Source organism: Musca autumnalis, unplaced genomic scaffold (genome assembly GCF_047663935.1).
Source record: "Musca autumnalis isolate F117 unplaced genomic scaffold, ASM4766393v1 scaffold_1, whole genome shotgun sequence".
In the NCBI taxonomy this organism is placed as follows: domain Eukaryota; kingdom Metazoa; phylum Arthropoda; class Insecta; order Diptera; family Muscidae; genus Musca; species Musca autumnalis.
Window position 1 is genome coordinate 192,803,327 of NW_027411644.1, and position 24,152 is coordinate 192,827,478.

General features: G+C 36.0%; 1 protein-coding gene across 16 annotated transcripts in view; it reads left to right on the top strand.

Annotated features, from left to right (window-relative positions):
* Nucleotides 1-24,152, top strand: part of Cow (Proteoglycan Cow) — a 530,300-nt gene that overhangs the window by 492,235 nt on the left and 13,913 nt on the right. For 5 of the 16 annotated variants that reach the window (XM_073959338.1, XM_073959336.1, XM_073959337.1 and 2 more), the window contains exons 8-11: nucleotides 3,288-3,407; nucleotides 3,669-3,768; nucleotides 3,860-4,291; nucleotides 14,765-14,902. In XM_073959338.1, coding sequence (XP_073815439.1) covers nucleotides 3,288-3,407; nucleotides 3,669-3,768; nucleotides 3,860-4,291; nucleotides 14,765-14,902 — 790 coding nt within the window. The remainder of the gene's footprint in view (nucleotides 1-3,287; nucleotides 3,408-3,668; nucleotides 3,769-3,859; nucleotides 4,292-14,764; nucleotides 14,903-24,152) is intronic. The other 11 variants (XM_073959344.1, XM_073959341.1, XM_073959342.1 and 8 more) reach the window with 3 other exon arrangements.

A 24,152-nucleotide genomic window follows, 5' to 3' on the forward strand; every position in this document is an offset into this window, starting at 1 on the left:
TGAAAATCTGGGGCAAAATAATGCCTTTTGTGGATGAAAGCCCTTGGTGAGTATATTAAGAATCCCGAAGGACAGATCCGCCTTGAGTCGAACTTCCGAGTTGTGGCGTGATGCAGTTTCTGCTGAAGACCCTGTAAGGTATCTGAAATTAGCGTAATATCGTTGTTAACTGTTTGCAGAACATTTCGAAGCTGAAAAACGTCATCTTTTGGTACTTTTATTGCGGTTCTTGAAATAAAGGACAAAAATGACATGGAAGAAAGCGAGTTAGAAGGTCGAAATGTTGTACGAAAAAGATCCTTATTAGATTTGACTGTCAGACATGTCATCTTAAAAATAAGCGGTTCTTAAAATAAGGGACGAAACGGACATTGAAGGAAGCGAATTAGAAGGTCGAAATGCTCTACGAAAATAATCCCCATTCGATTTGACTGAATGACATGTCATCTCATAAATAAGCTAGAACACAGTTAACAAAGATATAATGCTAAATTCAGATGCCTTACAGTGTCTTCAGCAGAAAGTTCATCACGCCATAACTCGGAAGTTCGACTCTCGGCGGATCTGTCCTTCGGGATTCTTAATATACTCACCAAGGGCTTTCATTCCCAAAAAGCATTATCTCTGCCCCAAATTTCGGTTCACAGTGTTATTTAACAAGTGTCCTCAATCTATCGTTAGCCACACATATTGCACCAGAAGCAGGGTGGTGCCGCTATTGATGTCAGACAAGAATGCCAGCATAGATAAATCGTACATGCCGATGTCCTTCTTTTCGCCAGTAGCACAGATTCCACCGCCCAGAATGCTACACAGAGGACTGCAATAGGGTGCCTCCTCATGACATCAGTGGATCATCTTCATGAAGAGACGAAGATTTTACCAGTGCCGCCACAATTAATATTTGACAAAAATTGATGTCCTGCATGTAGATTGGGACCACACGACACACCGTATTTGTTTAGCTGCCCAGCTAAACCTACTCAACTGTCTCTAGGTGTAACCCAAAGAAGCTTCAAATGTCAAATTACGGGTAGTTTCGTCAAACAATGTAGATAAAACCCGTAAAATATTGAAAATCTGGGGATATTGTTATATGGGGGCTATACCAAAACATGGACCTATGCTAGCGATTTTTGGTTTTTGGGAACCCCAAATGACAAATTACAGCTATTTCGGCTAAAAATTGTAGCGAAAATCCTCAAAATACCGAAAATCGGGATGTACCCTTATATGGATGTTATACCAAACAAGTAAAAAAGTGTCCGTCGGCTTTGCCGACAGATATATACCCTCAGCCAATGTGAAGTGAAACTTTGCTTCCACGAATAAACCCAAATTCTCAGCGATTTAGATGATATAAGCCCCACAATATGATCCCTTTTGAAATTAATGCCTCAGGGATTTGTGGGCCCATAATCGCGAAAGTGGAAGTGATATAGAAAAACGCCAGGACACGTGTCTTCTTATTTTTAGTCTTCTATCACGCTGCAGTATCAGAGTATGGTTAATAACACTGTGCTACAGTGAAAATTTGCAGGGGTTCTGATGCATAAATTCGGTATTGAGGGAGTCCATGGAAGACGAAAATACCTTTGGTTTCTTTGGATTACTTCGTTTTATGATTTTATAACGGTAAATGTAGTGAAAAACGGGGTTTCTTGGATTTTCAACTTTAAACGGACATAACTTCTTTTTTCCACAATGGAAATTTACAGCTTATTTTCTATTTAAAAGGTGAAAATGTGTGTGTTAAAATTATGGCTTGTTCGAAAGACATGATTCTCACCTTTTATATAAAAAAGAAGCTGTAAATGTCCGTTGTGGAAAAAAGAAGTTATGTCCGTTTTAAGTTGAAAATCCAAGAAACCCCGTTTTTCACTACATTTACCGTTATAAAATCAAAAAACGAAGTGACCCAAAGAAACCAAAGGTATTTTCGTCTTCCATGGACTCCGACAATACCAAATTTATGCATCAGAACCCCTGCAAAAAATTTTGTCCACTTTTGTATCACTGTGTAATTTTCGTTTTGCAAAGTGTATCCACAATTTGTGGAATATAAGTTTTTTTATCACTAGGAACCTTAAATGTCAAATTATAGCTGATTTGGTCTGAAAATGTGACGGACGGCCGAACATGTATAGATCGACGCTGAATTTCATCCTGATCTAAAATATATGAACTTTATGGGATCGCAAATGAGTATTTCAATGCGCTACAAAAAGAAAAACTACGTAATACTATGGTGAAGGGTATTCATATAATAGGTCGGCAGTTTCTGATAGGAGAAAAATCTCGACTTCTCTCTGCGGTTATGTTCGTGGAAACTTCCTCAATCTTTCGGCCCTTTCCCAAGTATGAGTTTAGTTGTAACTATTATTTTTTGACTGATGCATACATACCTCCATTTGGCAAATTTTAATTACATTTATTTATTTAATGTAATGAGAATTATTTATATTATTCACTTAATATTTTTCTTATTTCTTCTTTTTCCCCTTATTGTTTTCATTCAACAATGCTTTAATTTGATTGTGTCCCTCTGACGTCTGATCCTGGCCATGTTGAATTTTGCTGCAACCCCCTCATCTATTTATCCGTTTCCTCTATTCGGATGGTGAATGTCACATCACGTATACGCCACTATGAATTGTCATCATCATTGGTTGCCATTCATATGGTTGCTGTTATTGCTGTTCTGCCTTTCCTTGGATGTCAACGATGTCTATGTGTATGTGTGTGCATGTACGTGTACGTCGTGTACGTGATTGTCAAAAATGTGATTTGCTTGGATTTATCTTCCTCTAATCCATCTTCCCATATTACATATCATTCATTCATACATCCAACCAAACAATCATCCTTCTTCCATTCATTCATCCATGCATCCATGTGGTTGTATGTTTCGGTTCTACCGATAATAATCGTTACACTTATACACTGACATTTTGCACGCACATCCATACATCCATCTATCCATGGTGTATATTTAATGTAATATTGTTTGTCTTTTATACTTGGCATTTGGATGATGATGACGATGATGATGATGGTGTGTATAATTTGCTTTCACTTCCTGCTCCCTCTCCTGTACCTCATCATCATCATTATCGTGTACATTTCTTGTTCTGTTATAAAAACAATCATAACAACACCAATAATATCCCCACAAACAACAATCACTCTTCCGGCGTGCCCTCCACAATGACAAACTAACTGACAACATGCCTGGCTGGATAAATGGCTTATATGCACGCACACTCACCCACACACATAAACAACAGGATAAGGATGATAACAATCGTCATTACAATCACATCAATTCGCAATTCACTTTCACGCCAGAGGAGATCAAATACGACAACAAACATTACAAATATCTCAAATACACTGCATACAAGAAGGTAAGTGCCGCCACTTTTGTGACATTATTAAATTTTTGAGCTACCGACAAAACATGTTATGTGTAGATTAGATTTTTATTTTCTTGTTCTGTGAAAGGGTAATAAATGCCATTTGAGAGATGGCAAGAGCAATTGCATAGATACTCCAAAAGGAATTTGAAGTTTGCAATAAATAAGTGCAAAAGGGGTTAAGTGGATTTATTTGAAAGAACTACCACTAAAACACTTTTAGTTATACTTACGCTTTATTTTATATTGCAGGACAATCAGCAATACCAAGAGGATAAACACAAAATCCGTGGCTATAACGAGGTAATTGAGAAACCTCAGAAATATCAAAAGAACAACAATCTCAACAATGGTAAGTTCCGATTGTATTTTCCTCCAACACAAATAAATTTTAAGTTTCAAATTCCCCGCCACCTGCATAACCCCATCAACACCATCTTAAGGTATCTCCACTTCCACTTCATCTCATCGTTCTACAGGTTATCCCTCCAAATCACCCGAATGCAAGCCTCAACAATTGACAGCCATTGGTAATCGCCTCTTGGATTGGTTCTCTGTCATTATGGCCGACAGCAAGAAACGTCGTCAACATAGTCAAAAATCCAAAGCTCATTTCCCACCTGCCTGTAAAACCGAAGCCAAATGGATGTTTGGTCATTTGGATTTGAACAATGACGGTTATCTATCGCTACAGGAAATGTACGATCTGGAACATGATCAAAATGAGCGATGCATTAAACCCTTCATTGATACCTGCGATTTGGATCAAGACAATTCCATAAATACCCGTGAATGGTGTCGTTGCTTTGAGAAAACAGATCGTCCATGCGCTGCAGTACGACGAAGAATCGCTGGCGATTTTGCAGGTGAGATAGGTACAGGTGGACATCTTAATTTTTGTTCTGTTCTTTTATTTATTTCTTATTCTAAATTCAAAAAAAAAACAATAACAATAAAAAAGAAATACAAAACAAGCTACAACAAACATTAAGCTGGAAGAGTTAAATTAAACTCAAACTTCTTCAGAGTTTGAGTTCATTTTTCACTTACAAAACAAAGCTACAACATATAATACATACATATATTTTGTTAAAATTCATAAAGTTAAATCTTTACATGAGTGCTGCAGGTATTCCTTTAACCAGATATGAATATCCTCCTTTGAAATATTGAAAATATTTAGAATCAGTTATAACTAGACATCGGTTATTCCAAACAATCGTGCTTAGTTGACTAAAAAAAACTTGTATTTAAAATGTGATTATAACAATGATAACAAGTACTTATGGCGTTCAAATCCGAGCCGGGTCGGACTGTTTATACCTTCCACCACGAGTTTTAAAGTGGTAAATACTAAGCTCTTCGTTACGTCAAGGCATATTGCTAGGAAACGTTAAATATGCAACCTGAAGAATACCAATATAATAAAAGGCAAAGTTTTATTCACTAAACGAAGGGTGTGTAAACAAAGTTTAATTCGAATGAAAAAATCGATGTTATTCTACTCGTTCAAAATGGGGTATATACCAAAATATAAACCTATCGAATATCGACGACTAACTACCAAATTTCACTCACTACGGTTAAATATTGGCTAGTCCTAAAAATTAAGAAAATCTTGTAAATATCGAAAATCGCGAGGCACCGTTCTATGAGGGCTATATCAAAACATGGTCCTATACCGGCAAATTTTTGGTGAACATTTTGTAGCCCCATAGAATATTAAATGCTAAACTTCAGCTATTTCGGTGTGATAATGAGGCTAAAATACCTTGAAAATGCCAAAACTCAGTCTGTACCCTTCTATGGAAGCTATATGAAGTCGTGGACCTATACCGACAAATTTCGACTGGAACGTTTTATACCCCAAATGAAGAAATGAAGACTAAATGTCAAATTTCTGTCATTTCGGAGGAATATTGAGGTCACAACATTCAAAATACTGAAAATCGGGAGGTACCGTTATATGGGTGCTATATGAAGGCGTGGACCTATACCGACAACTTTCATATGGAAAGTTCTGGCCCTTATATTCCTCCAAAATGGCTGAAATTTGGTAATTAGTCTTAATTTGGGGTATACAACTTTCCATATTAATTTTGTCGGTATTTGTCCCGATTTGCGGTATTTTGAAGGTTATGGCCACAATACGAGTAATGGCTGAAATTTGGTATTTAGTCTTCGTTGGAGGTATTCAACTTTCCCTTTCTAAATATGTCGATATAGGTCCACGGCTTCATATAGCCCCCATAGAATGACACATCCCAGTTTTCGGTATTTTGAGGTGCGTGTCCTCAATATTTCACCGAAAAGGTTGAAGTTTGGTCTTCGTTGCGGGTGCAAAACTTTCTACCTGAAATTTGCCGGTATAGGTCCACGCCGTCATATTGCCCCCATAGAAGTACGTATACTTCCCGATTTTCGGGAAATGCCTGAAATTTGCTATTTAGTCTTCATTGGGTGTATTCAACTTTACCTTCTAAATTTGTCGGTATAGTCCACGGCTTCATATAGCCCCTATAGAAAGGTACATCCCATTTTTCGGTATTTTGAAGGTTTTGGCCTCAATATTCCACCGAAATGGCTGAAATTTGGTATTTAGTCTTCGTTGGGGTTCCACCTGAAATGTGTAGGTATAGGTTTACGCCTTCATATTGACCCTATAGAACTGTACCTCCCGATTTTCGATATTTTAAAGGTTGTGGCTGTGAAATTTAGTATTTAGTCTTCGGTGGTAGTATAAAACTTTCCCCCCATAGAACAGTACCTCCAGAATTTCGTTTTTTATACCCTCAGCATTTATGCTAACGAGGGTATATCAGCAAAAATGTCTAAAATCGTCTTTTCCATTTCAAAAAAATCAAAAAAAAATTTGATACTACATCTATGATTTTTGGTACATAGATTAAGAAAAAAATCGTCATTCTAAATCTGTTTACGTTACCAACTTTGATTGTTGCGCGCAAAAGATATGACCGTTTTAATTATGCTAATTAGAAAAAATTCTAAAAAATTCGCGGCTTAATATAGTAAGCTGTTATATCCAATTGTCGTTAACTGAATTCGCATCCTTTGAGAATATGCAAAAAAAAAATTCAAAAAGTTTCAATGGATTCGCGAAAAATTAAATTTGTTAAATAATTTCACGTATTTACAAACATATTTTTGAAACAATAGCGCTTATACTTACAAAAAAATATATAAAAAAATTATAGCAGCATCCTGACATTGTGAGGAATAAAATGAAACCTAAGTCGTGAAGTTTGGAGCTATAGTATTCGTGTTATTTGCAAAAATACAATAAAAATGTGACGAAAAAAATAAAAATTATGTTATTCTAATTTTATTTTTTTATGGTTTTATAGGAAATGTTGAAGAAAAAATGATTGAGTTCTTCGTCATTTTCGTCCAAATTTCACGCAATAATGAAGATATTCCGTTGCAACAACATTTTCACTTATAGTTTTCCTATTGGCGAATATTTTTAGAACATTATATTAAATCACAAGGAATTCCAATTGTGGCATAACATTAAAATAATGTTATATTGAATATTACAACATTTGAAACGCATAGAAACCGCGTAATGGTGGAAATCACAAGATGCGCATCCGATTTTCCAAAACAGCGAATCAATCCCTCTTGTTTGATATACACTTTGTGAAATTCCATTTGACGACCACGATGTAGCATCAGTTGCATGCTAGGGTGCAAAAAACAGTAAAATGCCCATAATTTCCACGAAGTACATTTGCATTTTATGCGCATCCGATTTCAATGATCACTAAAACGCGTCTAAATACGCGATATTTTCAAAAATATTTTTTGCATATTTTCGAAATTTGAGGGGTATCATATCCGCCGATCTAGTGGATGGATTTAGACGCGCAAAGGCTTGTTAGATTCAGAACGTAAAAAAACTAAATTCACGCGGGTTTCCACTGAAATCGAAAGGCATTTGTAAGTTTTGAATCCAAAAAACTGGTTTTTTAAAAAAAATTACGCACAAAAATTTCGACTTTAAGCTGAGATTGTTGTGAACCTTTGAAGGCTACACGCCCGAGTTATACATCAAAAAATGCGTAATCGCGAGTACTACAATCTCATAATCAGTTTTTAAACGAGTACAGTTGCGCGTTCCGATTAGAGCAAAAATTCAAAAAACCCAATTTTTCAGTCTTCAAAATGTCAGCATCCGTTTGAGATTGATGCGGTGGTTATATTAAAAAATCATACATTAGAAACTTCATCTCTGAAGTGTATTCTTTGACTTCTTCTTTGAACATTATACTCTACATTGTATTGTAAAGCCACTAATTGAAAATTGACTTAAAAAAACTAGTTTCCTTCAACGATTTTTTTCTATTTTTTTACATTAATATGACCACAGCTTCCGCTCAAATTATAATTTTAAGAAATCCATCGGTGAATCGTGCTAAAACAGTTTATTTTACCTAAATGCGTTCAAAAGTTATGGTATATTACAACAATTCGCGAGATACAATACCCCATACCTCAGTTTCAACAGAAGTAAATTTTCTACAAAAAGGCCGATATACACTTTCATACGAGCAAAATGTGCCTCGTCGAAATAATGGTTTTCGACCCCAAGTATGTTTGGACGAAATGTGTTTCAGACAATTTGGAGTCGATTGAGCAATGTCCGCCCGTCTGTCTGTCTCGCTGGCTGGTGCGCACGATAACTCTCGAACGGATGAACCGATTTGGTCCAAAAGTTGGCTATCGCAATATTTTGTCCAAACTTAGTTTAAGTTCGAAAATGGGTTATATCGGTCCACTACTTCCTGGTACCTCCCCCACAAAAGTTCGAAAATGTTCGGAAAATTTGTGCGCACGATAACTCTTGAAGGGAATAACCGACTTTCCACATCGTGATATTTCTACCAAACTTAGATGAGGTTCCAATATAGACTCAATCCACGCCTTCGGGCACCTTCCACACAAAATTTCGGAAAAGTTCAGTTTAGGACCTGCTCTCGAATCCCTTTGATTTTGGTTGCAACAACTTGTATTCACTGCCCTCCATACGACGGTACAAGTTTCATCAGGGGCAAGTCAATACTTCCTGAGAAAATAGCCTAAAAGTTGCAAAGAGTCCCTATTACACCGTATGTTGTGGTTGGAACGTAAGATAACTCTTAAGCGATTCTGCCGATTCGGTCCAAAATTTGGCCTTCGTAATATTTTGACCAAACATAGTTTAAATTCGATAACTCTTGCAGGGAGTGACCAATGTAATCCATACTTTGCACATCCTAATATCGAGATATAGATCAGGTTGGAATATGTACTATATTTGTCTACTCCTTCTGGTACCTCTCACACACAATTTCGGATAAGTTCACTTTAAGACCTGCTCTCGAATCACTTTGATTTTTATTGAAGCGATTTGCATTCGATACGTCAAGTTCAAATGTCCAAAAAGGGCCACAAAATTCTGAAGAGACCTTAAATACATTCGATCTGTCCGTAGGTGAAAGTTTCACTTCACATTGGCTGAGGGTATTTATCTGTCGGCAAAGCCGACTGACACTTTTTTACTTGTTTTTATACCCTACACCACTATGTGGTAAGGGGTATTATGTGTTAGTGCATTTGTATGTAACATACAAAAGGAAGCGAGATAGACCCATAGTTCCTTCTAGGAATATACATAGAATCACTTTCTGAGTCGATTTATGCATGTCCGTCCGTCCATCCGTCCGTCCGTCCGTTCGCAACATACAGGTCGCATTTGTTGACCGATTTCGCTGAAAATTGGGGAATACCATTTTTTTAGGATCAAGTTCGAAGATGGGCTATATCGGTCCAAGTTTTGGTATAGCCCCCATATATATTTTCGGCCGATTTCACGTATTTTCTGTAACACACACGCTATATATGTCCGATTTCGATGAAATTTGGAATGTGTGACTGAATTTTGTCTAAAAATAAATGTGCCAAATTATATCGAAATCGGTTCAGATTTGGATATAGCTCCCATATATATGTTCGCCCGATTTCACGTATGCGATGTACCAATCACGCTATATACGTCCGATTTTAATGAAATTTGGAATGTTTGACTGAATTTGGTATAGAAATAAGTGTGCCAAATTATATAGAAATCGGTTCAGATTTGGATATAGCTCCCATATATATTTTCGGCCGATTTCACGTATTTTCTGTACCAAACACGCTATATATTTCCGATTTCGATGAAATTTGGAATGTGTGACTGAATTCAGTCTAGAAATAAATGTGCCAAATTATATCGAAATCGGTTCAGATTTGGATATAGCGCCCATATATATTTTCGGCCGATTTCGCGTATTTGCTGCTCCAAACACGCTATATAAGTCGGATTTCAATGATATTTGGAATGTGTTACTGAATTCGGTCTGGAAATAAATGTGCCAAATTATATCAAAATCGGTTTAGATCTGGATATAGCTCCGATTTATATTTTACATATTCACAGTGGTGTAGGGTATCATATAGTCGGCCCCGCCCGACTTTGATCCTTTCCTTACTGGTTTTTTTTAAGTTAGTCACATTTTTTTACCGAAATTGCTGGAATTTGGTATTTATTCTTCTTCGTAAACGAAAGGAAATTAATTGTTCAGTTTAACTTTAATACAAGTCGTGGTGGAGGGTATAACAAGTTCGACCGAACTTAACGCCGTTCTAACTTGTTTTTCTAATTATTTTTTTAATATGCTAACTCCGATGTCTAGTTATAGCACACAATCGAAAGTAAAGAATCACAGTACAAAATTATATATGAGATCTCCTTAGAGTTAGTTTCTAACTAGTTAGTTTATAATCGTATATATTCAGTACATTGTATAAATTGTAGATTGTTGTAGGGATAGGTGTTAACATTCAATTTCTTTAGTACTCCATAAAAATTACATGTGTAAATGTCCCATGTTTCAATTCAATTGATTTATAGCGTAAGTAGGGCTTTATTTCATACCCCAAAAGATCCCATATTACTTCTTCAATATAAAAACAACAGCTATTTGGATTTAGCTCACAATTGGTTAAGGGCAAATTTCATGTATTTTTACCAAAATTATAAAATAATATAATAAAAACCTGTTTGGGAAAATTTGTTACGATTTTTTACCATGACTCTGCAATATGGAATATTATACTTTGAGACATCATTTGTATAACCCCAGGTTTACATATGTACAATTTGATACAATTAAAAATGTGCCCCATCGATATAATGTTTTTTTTTTTGACGAAATTCGATTCTGCCCAATTTTTGTACAGTGTAATGTTTCTTCCAAACTTAGTTAATGTTTAAAGATGAACCATATTTGTCCTCTTTTTTTGTATAGCTCCCACATAATGGTGATTTCGGATTTAAAGTGTTTTCTGGTGAAGATTTTAATCAATTCTAATATTTAATTATTCCTTACACCATAATATGAAGGGTATAATTAAATTTGTCATTCCGATTGTAACACATAGGGCACCCTTTAAGTATATACATATATTCTTGTTCAGCATAAAATTCAATGTCGAAATAGTCATGTACGTCTGTCCTTCCGTCCATCTGTTGAAATCAAGATACCATTCTCAATTTTGAAGATAGAGCTTTATAATTCGGTACAGAAGTTCCTACAACTCCTTGGATGTTTGATATTGAACATGAGCTACATCGGACCACGTTTTGAAATAGCCCACACAGAACGGTACCTCCCGTTTTTCGGTATTTTTAAGGTTATAGCCTCATTGTCACTCCGAACAAGTAAAAAAGTATCAGACGGCTTTGCCGACAGAAATATTTCTCAGCCTACGTAAATTGAAACTTTCATTTACGGACAGATCTAATGTATTTAGGATCTTCTCAGAATTTTGTGGGCCCTTTTTGGACATTTGAATTTGCCGAGAAAAATGTGGATTAGGATTAAAGTTCAACAGTGTTGCGGAGGAGATACTTAAAGGAATGGACCTACATAGTCCGTTATGGAAGTGGATCTTTTTTGGGAGTCATATCTTTTCGATAGGTAAGGGGCCTACTAGCCATTTCAGTGGATCATCGCATAACTTTTGGACCCGGAAGCATGGACTTGTCCACGGAAAACATAATATCGCTGTAAACAGGGCCACAACGAACAGCATCGGTATACATTTTCAAAGGATCTTCGAACAGATCCTAAACTGCACTTTAGGTGCAAACACAATGAAATATATCGCTTGCTTCACGTTCGATTTCATGTAAATGAATAAAAGGGAGGTACTGCCTAATTAAAATGCGATTTTGAATTTCTTAATTCTTTTACATAAATTAAGACTTGGATAAGCATGAATTTCTCATTGTGTTTGTAACACCAATGTTGAACTTTTGTGTGGGAGGTTCCCTAAGGAGAGGACCGATATGGACCATTTTAGAAGTTAAACTAACTTTGGACAAAGTTTGGACCAAATTGATTGCCCCGTTCAAGAGATATTGTGCATATCATTTTAGTGGCATATTTTAAATATTAGGGGGAAGTACCCGGAGTTGTAGACCTGTATTTCCCATCTTCAAAATGAAACTAAGTTTGGACAAAATATGACAAAGGCCAAATTTTAGACCAAATCGGTTGATCAGTTCGAGAGTTATCGTGCTCTCCAGTCACTGCATATAGTGCTATAGGGGATTTCTTACACCTTTCGGGCTGTTTTCTCAAGAAGTATGGACTTGCCTCTGAAAAAAAAAACTTTTACCGTTGTAATTGAGGCTCTAGCATTCGCTGCTTCAACAAAAATCGAAGGGATTCGAGAGCAGGTCTTAAAGTGAACATATCCGAAATTTTGTGTGAGAGGTACCCGAAGGAGTAGACAAATATCGTCCACATTTAAACCTGATCTATATCTGGTAGATATATTAGGTTGTGTAAAGTACGGACCAAATTGGTCAATCACTTCAAGAGTTATCGTGCGCATTTTTTAACTTTTGTGGGAGATGTGCCTGAAGGAGTGGACCGATTTGGCTTATCTCTGAACTTAAAATAAGTTTGGACAAAATATTACCAAGGCCAAATTTTGGAGCGAATCGGCAGATCCGTTCGAGATTTATCTTGCGCTCCAACCACTACCGTGTGTCGAGCGCAGTACAACACCAAATATAGCGAAGTCATTCTAGCTAGCATTTTACTGACGAATTTGCCACTCCCTTAAAGTTGGTTGTTCTGGTCATGAACATAATTGTATACCTTCTGTGTCCAAAGCATACACGCATACACGTAATGCATCCGTTTAATTGCTAATTCCGATGACTGTTGTTTTTCCAAGTCCTATATAAATATTTGCTTTCTCTGTAGTTCTAAAGTAGCTTTCCTTCATTTCAGTGATATAATATATTCAATTTATGATACTAGTGTAAAAAATTAGCATAATGAAATAAGTGGTCATAGCCATTATTCCTCTAATGTATAAAATGTCCTTAACGTTAATTTAGTTATTTTTTCAATTACAAAGTTTTTGTAGGAATAGGTTCATAATTGATAAACATTTATTCAGTTATTAGAGAATTTTGTATGGTGTAAATTCTTGGAAAATTTTTGAACACAAATTAGAAAAAAGTAAATGCTTGAATTGAAAAAAAAACTAAAATTAAGTAGCTACAAACACTATAAAACACATTTAAGTTATAACACATTATTTAGAATGGCAATTGATTCGTGGCGAATTCAAATTTAACACCCAAGACCACCCGAACAACCACCTTTATGTATTCCAATACCAATCAACAAGCCTCAAATATACACCTGCCCCCAAAAAAAACGTACACCTACAATTTTAGCAACAACTCCCTTATTATACCCTCCACCATAGGATGGGGGTATATTAAGTTTGTCACTACGTTTGTAACTACTCGAAATAATCATTGTAGACCCCACAAAGTATATATATTCTTGATCCGCGTGCAATTCTACATCGATATAGCCATGTCCGTCCGTCTGTCCGTCTGTCCGTCTGTCCGTCTGTCCGTCTGTGGAAATCACTCTAGCGTCCGAACGGATTGACGTAGGTTGATGAAATTTTGGGAAAATATGTTATATTTACGTAGGACTTTTGGTATTGAAAGCGGGCTATGTAGGTCCACGCTTTCGTATAGCCCCCATACAAAATGACGCGTGACGCGTCGTTGTTTTAAGGAATTTTTAAGATATTTGGCCCATTTTACCACCGAATTGGTTGTAATTTGGTACTTTGTGTCTCCAGAGGCCAAAAAATATTCCTACCAAAGTTGGGTTATATAGGTCCACGTTTTGGTATAGCCCCCATATAAGGCCCCATATAAAGTACGCGTCATTTTAATATATTTTGAATGTATTAGACCCATTTGACCACAGAATTAGTTGTAATTTGGTATTTTGTGTCTTCAGAGGCCAGAAAACATTCCTACCAAAGTTGGGTTATATAGGTCCACGTTTTGGTATAGCCCCCATATAAGGCCCCTTATAAAGTACGCGTCATTTTAATATATTTTGAATGTATTAGACTAATTTGACCAAAGAATCGGTTGTAACTTTGTATTTTGTGTTTCCAGAGGCTAAGAAACATTTCTACCATAAATTGTTTATATAGGTCCACGTGTTGATATAGCCCCCATAATACAATATCTCCCGATTTTCGATATTTTGAACGTTTTAGCCTCATTATCACACCGAGATGGCTGAAATTTGGTATTTAGTCTTCTTTAGGCGTATAAAACTTTCCCCCAGAAATTTGTAGGTATAGGTCCACGCCATCATATAGCCCCCATAGAACGGTACCTTCCGAATTTTGGTATTTTGAAGGTTGTGGCCACATTAATCCACCGAAATGGCTGAAATTTGTGGTGGAGGGTATAAAAAGTTCGGCCCGACCGAACTTAACGCTTTTCTTACTTGTTTTTTTTATTAATTATTTAAAATTGTTTGGCAAATTTAAAAATAATTCATTTTAAACTTTTTGCTATTTTTAAAAAATTACTACAAAAACAATAACAATAGCCTAGTTTATTAAACAATTTAAACAAACACACACACACATACACGTTATTATGTATTTAACCTAAATTTTTGTATTCTGCTTTTTTGCTTTGACAACCAACCTCCCTCCGCCTTTCTCTTTCAATCCTCTGTTTGTTCTCTAATCCCCTCTGCCCATTAATATATATTTAATGTATTTTTTATTAAACAATTCCTTTTTTCTGAATTTATGAATTCTGTTAATTGCACACATAATGGCTTTCGTTTTAAATTCGCAATGATATGAAAAATATTTAAATCGTTTTTTCTCCTCTTTATCTTCTTCTTTTCCTTTTAAATTGCTCGTAAATCGTATCGTATCGAATATAGGAGCATATGCACCAGATTGTGATGTCCAGGGTTTCTACAAACCAACCCAATGCCATAACTCTGTTGGTGTTTGCTGGTGTGTGGACAAGCATGGTGTCGAATTTGCCAACACCCGTACACGAGGCAAACCAAATTGTGGTAAGTACAGTAAAACGAATAGTCAAGAGTTAGATCAAAATAGGTATTTTCAATACAATTTTCTGGGAAAAGTTAGAACAAAATTTGTCATCAATTGCACAAGTTTCAAAATGGTAAATGGTTTTCAATTTCATCCTCGAATTCTTGGAACTTTCAACAATTGTTGTGTATATAACCCGCCGATCAAAATAAGTCAAACGTTGTACTAATATGTATATGCAACCTGATGTTCGTACGTACCTTCCACATTCCAATTCTAACCGAGGTATTTAATTAATGCTTTCAAATTTTGAACACATATCTGGCATTTAAATTAACAACAGTTTGAATATCTATCCGACAGACAACGTATGTACATTTCTCAGTTCAATTAGGATTTTAACATGAATGGGGAAATTGAAGCATTCAAATTATGCAACATATGTATGTATGTGGATGCTTGCTTCAATAGACTTTATTTTATTGCTGTCTTCAGGACGATAGAAATGAAAGGATAGGATAGAGGAACACGCACACACATATGAAAAGATTGCTATTATGCACTATATTGTTTATACTGATTGACCGATAAATTTAACATTTAGTCTTCGGGGAGTTTAAATGTTACGATCAATTCTCAGAGCCAATCATTTAAATCAGTGCCGACCAAGAAGAGGAAAGAAAGTTGTATTGAATTAAATGGAATAATTAGTTTCCTTTCGTGTATGAAGAAGAGACTTAATACTAAATTTCAGTAATTCCGGTAAAACAATGTGAGGCAGCATTCTATGGGGGCTATTTCATAACGTCGATCTATACCGACAAATTTCTGACGGAAAGTTTTTAGGCTCACAGAAGACTAAATACCAAATTTCCTATATTTCGGTAAGAGAATGTGGCTAAAACTTAAAAAATACCGAAAATCAAGAAGTACGCTTCTATGGGGATACAGGAAGACGTGGACCTATACTGATAATACTCTTCAGGAATATTTTATAACTCTTGGAAGACGAAATAACGAATTTCAGCCGTTTCGGTTGGATATTGGAGTCACAAACTTCAGTATTACGAAAATCGGGAGGTACCGTTCTATGGGGGCTATATCGAAACGTGGACCTATACCGACGAATTTTAGTCAGAAATGGGGCAATATGAAAGCGTGGACCTGTACAGACATATTTCTGGCGAACAGTTTTATATCACATTGAAGACTAAATACCAAATTTCAGCCATTTTGGTGGAATATTGAAGACACAACCTTCAAAATACGAAAAATCGGGAGGTACCTTTTCATGGGGGCTATATGGAGGCGTGGACCTATACCGACAAATTTAAAGGGGAAGTTTGAGTACCCCCAACGAAGTCTAAATACCAAAGTTCAGCCATTTCGGTGGAATATTGAGGCAAATACCGAAAATCGGGAGGTACCGTTCTATGGGTGCTATATGAAGGTATGGACCGATACCCACAAAGTTCTGGGGGAAGGTTTTATACCACCAACGTAGACTAAGTACCAAATTTCAGCCATTTCGGTGTGATAATGAAGCTAAAACCTTAAAAATACCGAAAATCGGGAGGTACCGTTCTATGGGGGCTATATGAAGGTATGGACCGATACCGACAAGGTTCTGGGGGAAGGTTTTATACCACCAACGTAGACTAAGTACCAAATTTCAGCCATTTCGGTGTGATAATGAAGCTAAAACCTTCAAAATACCGAAAATCGGGAGGTACCGTTCTATGGGGGCTATATGAAGGTGTGGACCGATACCGACAAAAATCTGGGGGAATGTTTTATACCCCTAAAGAAGACTACGTACCAAATTTCAGCCATTTTGGTAGGATAATGAAGCTAAAACCTTCAAACTACCGAAAATCGGAAGGTACCGTTCTATGGGGTCTATATGAAGGTGTGGACCGATACCGACAAAATTTTATGGGAAAGTTTCATACCCCTAAAGAAGACTACGTACCAAATTTCAGCCATTTTGGTAGGATAATGAAGCTAAAACCTTAAAAATACCGAAAATCGGGAGATACCGTTATATGGGGGCTATATCAAAACGTGGACCGATATATCCCACTTTCAATACCAACAATCCTGCAAGTAATAAAAACGTCTGTACCAAATATTGACTCTCTATCTTTAAAATAGCGAGCGGTATTCTGATTTCAACGGACAGACGGACATGGTTAAATCGACATAGAATTTTATGCTTATCAATAATTTATATACTTTATAGGGTCTCCGAATATTTCGATGTGTTACAAACGGAATGAACAATTTAATTATACCCTCCATATGGTGGAGGGTATAAAAACGATTGTTGACAACCTGCGACAAAATGTTGACAAAATCACCAAAATAGTAGACAAAGTGGTGACATGTCGACACTTGACCCCAGGCTTCCACAGGGTAGCTACAAAACAAATAAAAACGTTTGTTCTCTCATACACGCTCTATCTTTGCGTTCGGGTCGTGTGTGTGTGATATGCCGAAAAACTTCGTAACCTCAACAATACCAACGAACGGCATGACCATTTTTGAATAAAATTAATTCCTGCATAGACTTCTGAAGTGAAAATTTTTAAGATCCCCATCTGCACGATAAGAAGACACTATTTTCAAAATAGGGGATGCATTTAAAAAATAAAAAGTTTATCCTATTTCATAGCAGAAAGAAGAACAACTAAAAACGTTTTAAGCTTGTATGCCCTTTACCTGAGAAGGAAGATTCAGTACATAATACTTTTTATATCCTCAGTCTTCATACTAACGAAAGTTTATACAAACTGATACGACCAAAAATGTGCCTCACCGGAATAATCGTTTTGGACTCCAAGTATGTTTGGACGAAATTCTTTTCAAACAATTTGGAGTCGATTTAGCCATGTCCATCGGTCTGGATGGTGCGCACGATAACTCTCGAACGGTTCAACCGATAAAAACCAAATTTTAGGTATCGTAATATTTTGTCCAAATTTAGTTTAAGTTCGAAAATGAGCCATATTGGTCCATTCCTTCGTGTACCTTCCCCACAAATGTTCAACACTCTTCTGAAGATTGGTGTAAACGATAACTCTCGAAGGGAGCAGTCGATTTTGTCCAAACTTTGCACATCGTATTAGTTCATCCATTTATGTATTAGGTTCGAATATGGACTTTATCGGTCCACTCCTTTTGGGCATATCCCACACAAAATTCGAAAAAGTGCAGTTTAAGAGCTCCTCTCGGAATGTCTTGGAATTTTTTAGCACATTGTCCTTTACGACTGTAATTTTTTTCTGGAGGAAGTTCATGCTTCCTGAGATAATGCCTCAAAAGCTCTAAAAAACTCTGCCGCCACATACTAAAACGGATAGTGTGCAAGATAACTATCAATTTAAATTAATTTCATATTTCGAGTTCTAAATGATTTAGAAGTTATCTTCCTAAAAATTTTGGTATTTTCAATGACTTTGTATAGCCCCACATTACGATACCTACAGATTCCACATATATTGAAGAGATCTGGTATGTTGAAAATTTTTGGTGAAGAAGTGTTGTGACATCTAAAAACCTCAAATGTCAAATTACAGCTAGTTCAGTTAAAAAACTATAGCTAAAATCCTCAAAGGTATTGTTATAATGGGTTATACTAAAACAAGGACCTATGGTTACAATTTTTGGAGGAGAAGTTTTGTGACCACTGGAGACCTCAAATTTCAAATTATAGCTAATTCGGTCCAAAATGTAGCAAAACTCCTCAAAATACGTAAAATCGGAAGGTACCGGTATGTGAGGGCTACGATATACCAAAAAATGATCTATGTTGAAACCTTTTGGCGGAGAAGCTTCCTGACTACCTGGGTACCTTCAATGTCAAATTACAGGCAGTTCGGTGAAAAAATGTAGCAAAATTATCCAAAATACCTAAAGTCGTGAGGTACCGTTATATAAGGGCTATACCAAAAAAATACCTATGTAAACAATTTTTGGTATAGATGTTTCGCAACCACTGAGAAACTCAAATGTCAAATACAGGTAGTTTGGTCAAAAAATGTAGCGAAATTCCTCAAAATAAGTAAAATCTATAGGTGCTCTTTTGGGGGCTATAACAAAAAAAATTGACTTGTGTTGACAAATTTTGGTGGAGAAGTTTAGTGGCCACTTCTCTACTCCAAGCACATGAATCAAAATATAATAAAACTTAAACACTTCATATCATGAATGAAACGGAAAAAAGGGAGGTTGAAAAAAATGTCTATTCAAGTGAGCGGCAGTGTATAAGTTTCTATTACCCTTAGGATGTTTGTTATTGAAAATGGTCTATATCGGTGAACGATACCTCCCGATTTTCGATATTTTGAAGGTTTAAGCCTCATTATTCGACAAAAATAAGAAAGAAGATTTCATTAGCGAAATTTGTTAGTATAGACCCACGGCTTCATATAGTCCCCATAGAACGGCACCTCCAGATTTCCGGTATTTTGAAGATTGTGGCCTTAATATCCCTCCGAAATGGCTGAAATTTGGGATTTAGTATTCGTTGAGGTACAAACCTTTCCACCTGAAAATTGTCGGTATAGGTTCACGCCTTCATATATCCCCCATAGAACGTTACCTCATGATTTTCGATATTTTGAAGGTTTTAGCCTCATTATAAAACTGAAATGAATGGCATTTGGTATTTAGTCTTCGTTGGGGGTATACAACTTTCCACCTTTTTTGTCGGTATAGGTACACGTTTTCATATAGCCCCCTCAAAGAAGTAACTCCCGATTATCGGTATTTTGAAGGTTTTAGCCTCAATATCCGACCGAAATGGCTGGAATTTGGTATTTAGTCTTCGTTGGGGGTATAAAACTTTCTACCTCAAGTTATAGAACCAAGTCTTCATACAGCCCCCACAGAACGTTACCTCCCGATTTTCGGTATTTTGAATGTTGTGGCCTCAATATCCCTTCGAAATGACTAAAATTTCGCTTTAGTCTTCGTTTAGGGTATAAAACGTTCCACCAGAAATTTGTCCCTATGGGTCCACGTCTTCATATAGCCCCCATAGAACAGTACCTCCTGATTTTCGGTAATTTGAAGGTTGCGGCTTCAATATCCCCCCGAAATGGCTAAAATTTTGTATTTAGTCTTCGTTGAGGGTATAAAACTTTCCACTTGAAAGTTTTCGGTAGAACGGTACCGCCCGATTTTCAGTATTTTGAAGGTTGTGGCCTCAATATCCCTTCGAAATGACTGAAATTTCGTATTTAGTCTTCTTTGGGGGATAAAACTTTCTACCAAAAATTTGTCGGCACAAGGTTTTAGGTTTTAGTCACATTTTCCTACCGAATTGGTTGTTAATTGGAATTTTGTGCTCCCAGAAGATAGAAAACTTACTACATGTAGGTTTTAAACTAACCCCCTTGGACTGCTATTGCTCAATTTTATGTACATATTTCGAGGAGTTTTTGTCAAATATTTGAACCGAGCTTGCTGCAATTTTGTATTGTGTTTAGTCAGAGGATAGAAAGAACAACGATGAGCTCTTTTAAAGAGTATTGCTACATTTTTCTTTTGATGTGGGTGTAAACTAAGATTTTGGAATCTCAATGGGTAGAAAACCTCCACACAGAAAGTTGACAGTTTAAACTTATTATCATCAATTAAGACATTATTCTCCTCCAAGGAATTATACTTAACGTAGAGAAAGAGCTTAATAGTTACTAATTCTTCATATTTACTTCAATACAGTGGTGGTGGAGGCTATAAAAAGTTTGGCCCGGCTCAACGTCGCTCTTACTTGTTAACTTTATTAAATATTGGGAATTATGGATTAGAAATTGGCTCACAACTTAACACTGTATGTTTTGAAATGGCAATATTTCACTCACATGTGCATATTGGTGTGTTCACGGTAATGTAGTAATATTAACAATACTGAAATAGGTACATATGTAAGTATATGTATGTCCTACCATTGCAGTTTAACAGACATCGAATTAAAGCGTATCATAACAAATTAAATGTGAATTAAATACAGATGTTTCAACGAGATGCCCAACATCCATTTATGTCGCCAACAAAACTCACAGACACACACATAATCTCAGCAATACTTCCCCAAATTTACAAATGTAAGTCATGTTGTTGCTGTTTACTTCTATGTAATAAAGGGGGTCACTATGAGAGATTAACACTATATACAAATAAAGAGGGATAGTTATCTTAAATATTAAAAATAATACAATAATTGGTTCAAAATCATAAATTCAATTCAAGCTCTTAATATTTATTCGTTAAGTATTTTTGAATATTTCTAATTCCTGATTTCTAATTCTGATCCACTTTCATCTGATGCCCCTCAATAATACTTAATTCATTTCTCTGCTTATATGCATCCTCACCACCATAATTTGCCAAACCCACTCTATTATCTCGTTACAATATTATAATGTTGCTGCTGTGCACGCATGTACATCTCCTTGTTTCACTACAAGAAACTACAATGATTGAGAATGTTAGACATGTACATTATTTTGTTACGAATGAATGCAACTGGAACATGTGTTACTTAATTTCTAACAGCACTTCTGCGGGGAGCTGTAATGGCAGGAGATATGTTCTAGTATCCCTGCCATTATATGTCTCCCCGCATTGCGTTGACTTTTAATTGCAAAAGGACTTGGAAGAAGTGGAAAACATAAATTGTGTTAAAACACAAATGTGTACAACTTTACATAAACAATAAATTATATAAACAACACATAAACACATTCATACACAAATTGCAAGTAGGGAAATAAATATGTACAAATAGGTATGTATGCATGAGTTAGGAAATGAAATAAAACAGTGACAGCTTTTATGGACAAAGTTTAATATACTTCTTGGCTAAAATAAACGAAATAAATTAAAGAAAACATCAAAAAGAGGAAACATTTCTTTGGAGTTTTTTTTAGCTATAACAACTTACCAATGCTTAACGACTAATATTAACAGCATTTTAAACGAGTCTGAAAATAAAATTCTTTACATATCGCAATTATATGTTTCAAATATAACAAGTAACGAGTAAGAAAGTATCAGTCGCCTGTGTTGACGGAGATATACCCTCAGCCACTGACCAAAAAAAGAAAAACACAATAATTATGCCGTATATAAAATATATTGATTTTGTATCACGAGTTTGCTTCAAAATACGTCGAATATGTAAACTGAATCATTGACATATACCAAACATTTCTTTAAGCAACCTTCTGGTTAATAGAGAACTCGAAATATTACAATTAAATTACGTTAAACTAACTTTGGAAGAGTTTTTTTTTTAAGTTTTAAAGTTATCTTACATTGCAGCCATTTTAGTATGTACAGGCAGGGTTTTTCTGAGGTTTTTGGGCCATTATTTCAGGAAGTATGGACTTCGGAAAAAATTTTACCTTTGTAAATGGGCAGCAAAAAAGAACCAAAACAATCTGAAACGACTCTTGAACTTAACTTTTTCAGAATTTTATGTGGGATGGACCCGGAGTGGACCAATAAAGTCCATATTCTAATCTTATACATGACTGGATGAAATAGTACGATGTGCAAAGTTTGGACCATCCACAAATTCCCTGCGAGAATTATCTTGCGGATTTGCAATTTTGGTTGGTGCCGTCATGGTTTCTTAGAGCAAATTTTGTACCAAATCGATAGCTCCCTTCCAGAGTTATCATTTACACCATTTTTCAGAAGAATTTTGAACTATTGTGGGGGAGGTACGCGAAAGAGTGGTCGACATGGCCCATCTTCGCACTTAAACTAAGTTTAGGCAAAATATTACGATAACCAAAATTTGGTTATAGCCAGACCGACGGACATGGCTAAATCGACTGCAAATGTCTGAAATAAATTTCGTACGAACATACTTGGTGTCTAAAGTCATTATATCGGAGAGTCACATTTTTGGTCGCATCAAAGTGTATATACACTCGTTAGCGTAAAGGCTGAGGGTACAAAAAAAATCAGCTTTGCCGATAGCCAAGTACTCTTAATCTATAAAACAATGAGAGGGGTGGTGAACCCAAATGTATGTAGATTCCTCATTTAAAAAAAGAGAATTTTCGTAGGTGATAAACAATTTTTAAAATTTTCCAGATTGTTTGTTTTGTTTATTGTTGAAGATTCAGTCTCATTTGATTGCTTGAGTGGAGTATTCCCCCATTGGCTCAACTTCATTTATTACCCTCTATTACAGAGAGTAATGTTTTTCAAAACGAACTGACAATGTTGCAAAATTTACTGATCGCTACCAATATCATGATTTCATCCCGGCGAAGGGAATTATCAATTGGCTTCTCAGTTTTTGAAATGATGCCTTTTTACATCCGTATTTTCAGTATTTTGAAGGTTTTAGCCTCATTATTCTACCAAAATGGCTGAATGTTGGTATTTAGTCTTCGTTGTGGGTATACAACTTTCACCTCAAATATGTATATCCCTCATAAAACGGCACCTCCCGATTTTCGGTATTTTGAAGGTTGTGGCCTCAATATTCCACCGAAATTGCTGAAATTTGGTATTTAATCTTCGTTGGGGGTATAAAACTGTCCACCTGAAATTTGTCTACAAAAGTCCACGTCTATATAGCTCGATAGAACGGTACCTCCCGATTTTCGTGGCTTCAATATCCCTCCCAAAATGTTTAGAATTTGGTATTTATTCTTTGATGGGGGTATACAATTTTGTGCCAGAGATTTGTCGGTATTGTTCTACGTCTTCATGTAACCGAAATGGCCGAAATTTGGTATTTAGTTTTCGTATTTTGAATTTTTACAAAACTTCAGAAATTTCTCAGTACAATTCAACGTTTTATACAGCCTCCATAGAACAGTACTCCCGATTTTCGTTATTTTTAAAGTTTTGGTCACATTATTCAACCGGAACAACTGAAATTTGGTATTTAGTCTTCACTAAAGTTACATACAAGGGCTGCACGAAAACTATCTGGCCTAGGCAAGACCGCGTGTTGACAGTCGCCATTTGAATTTTTTTATAGTTGGACAGTTTTTAGCCTATACGTACTCAGGACAGTTTGTCATATGACATTGTTGTGGTTGACAGTGAATTGAAAAAATCACTTTGCAAAAAAAATATAATTTACTTGTGAACATTTTCGTTCGATCATTATATCCTCAGCCTTTAGGCTAGAAAGGGTATATGGCAAAAACCAAAAATCCTTTGCAATTCCATTTGAAAAAAATTAAACAAATTTTTTGTTCGCGTTCACAAAATTGGACGATGCGCGAAAAAGTT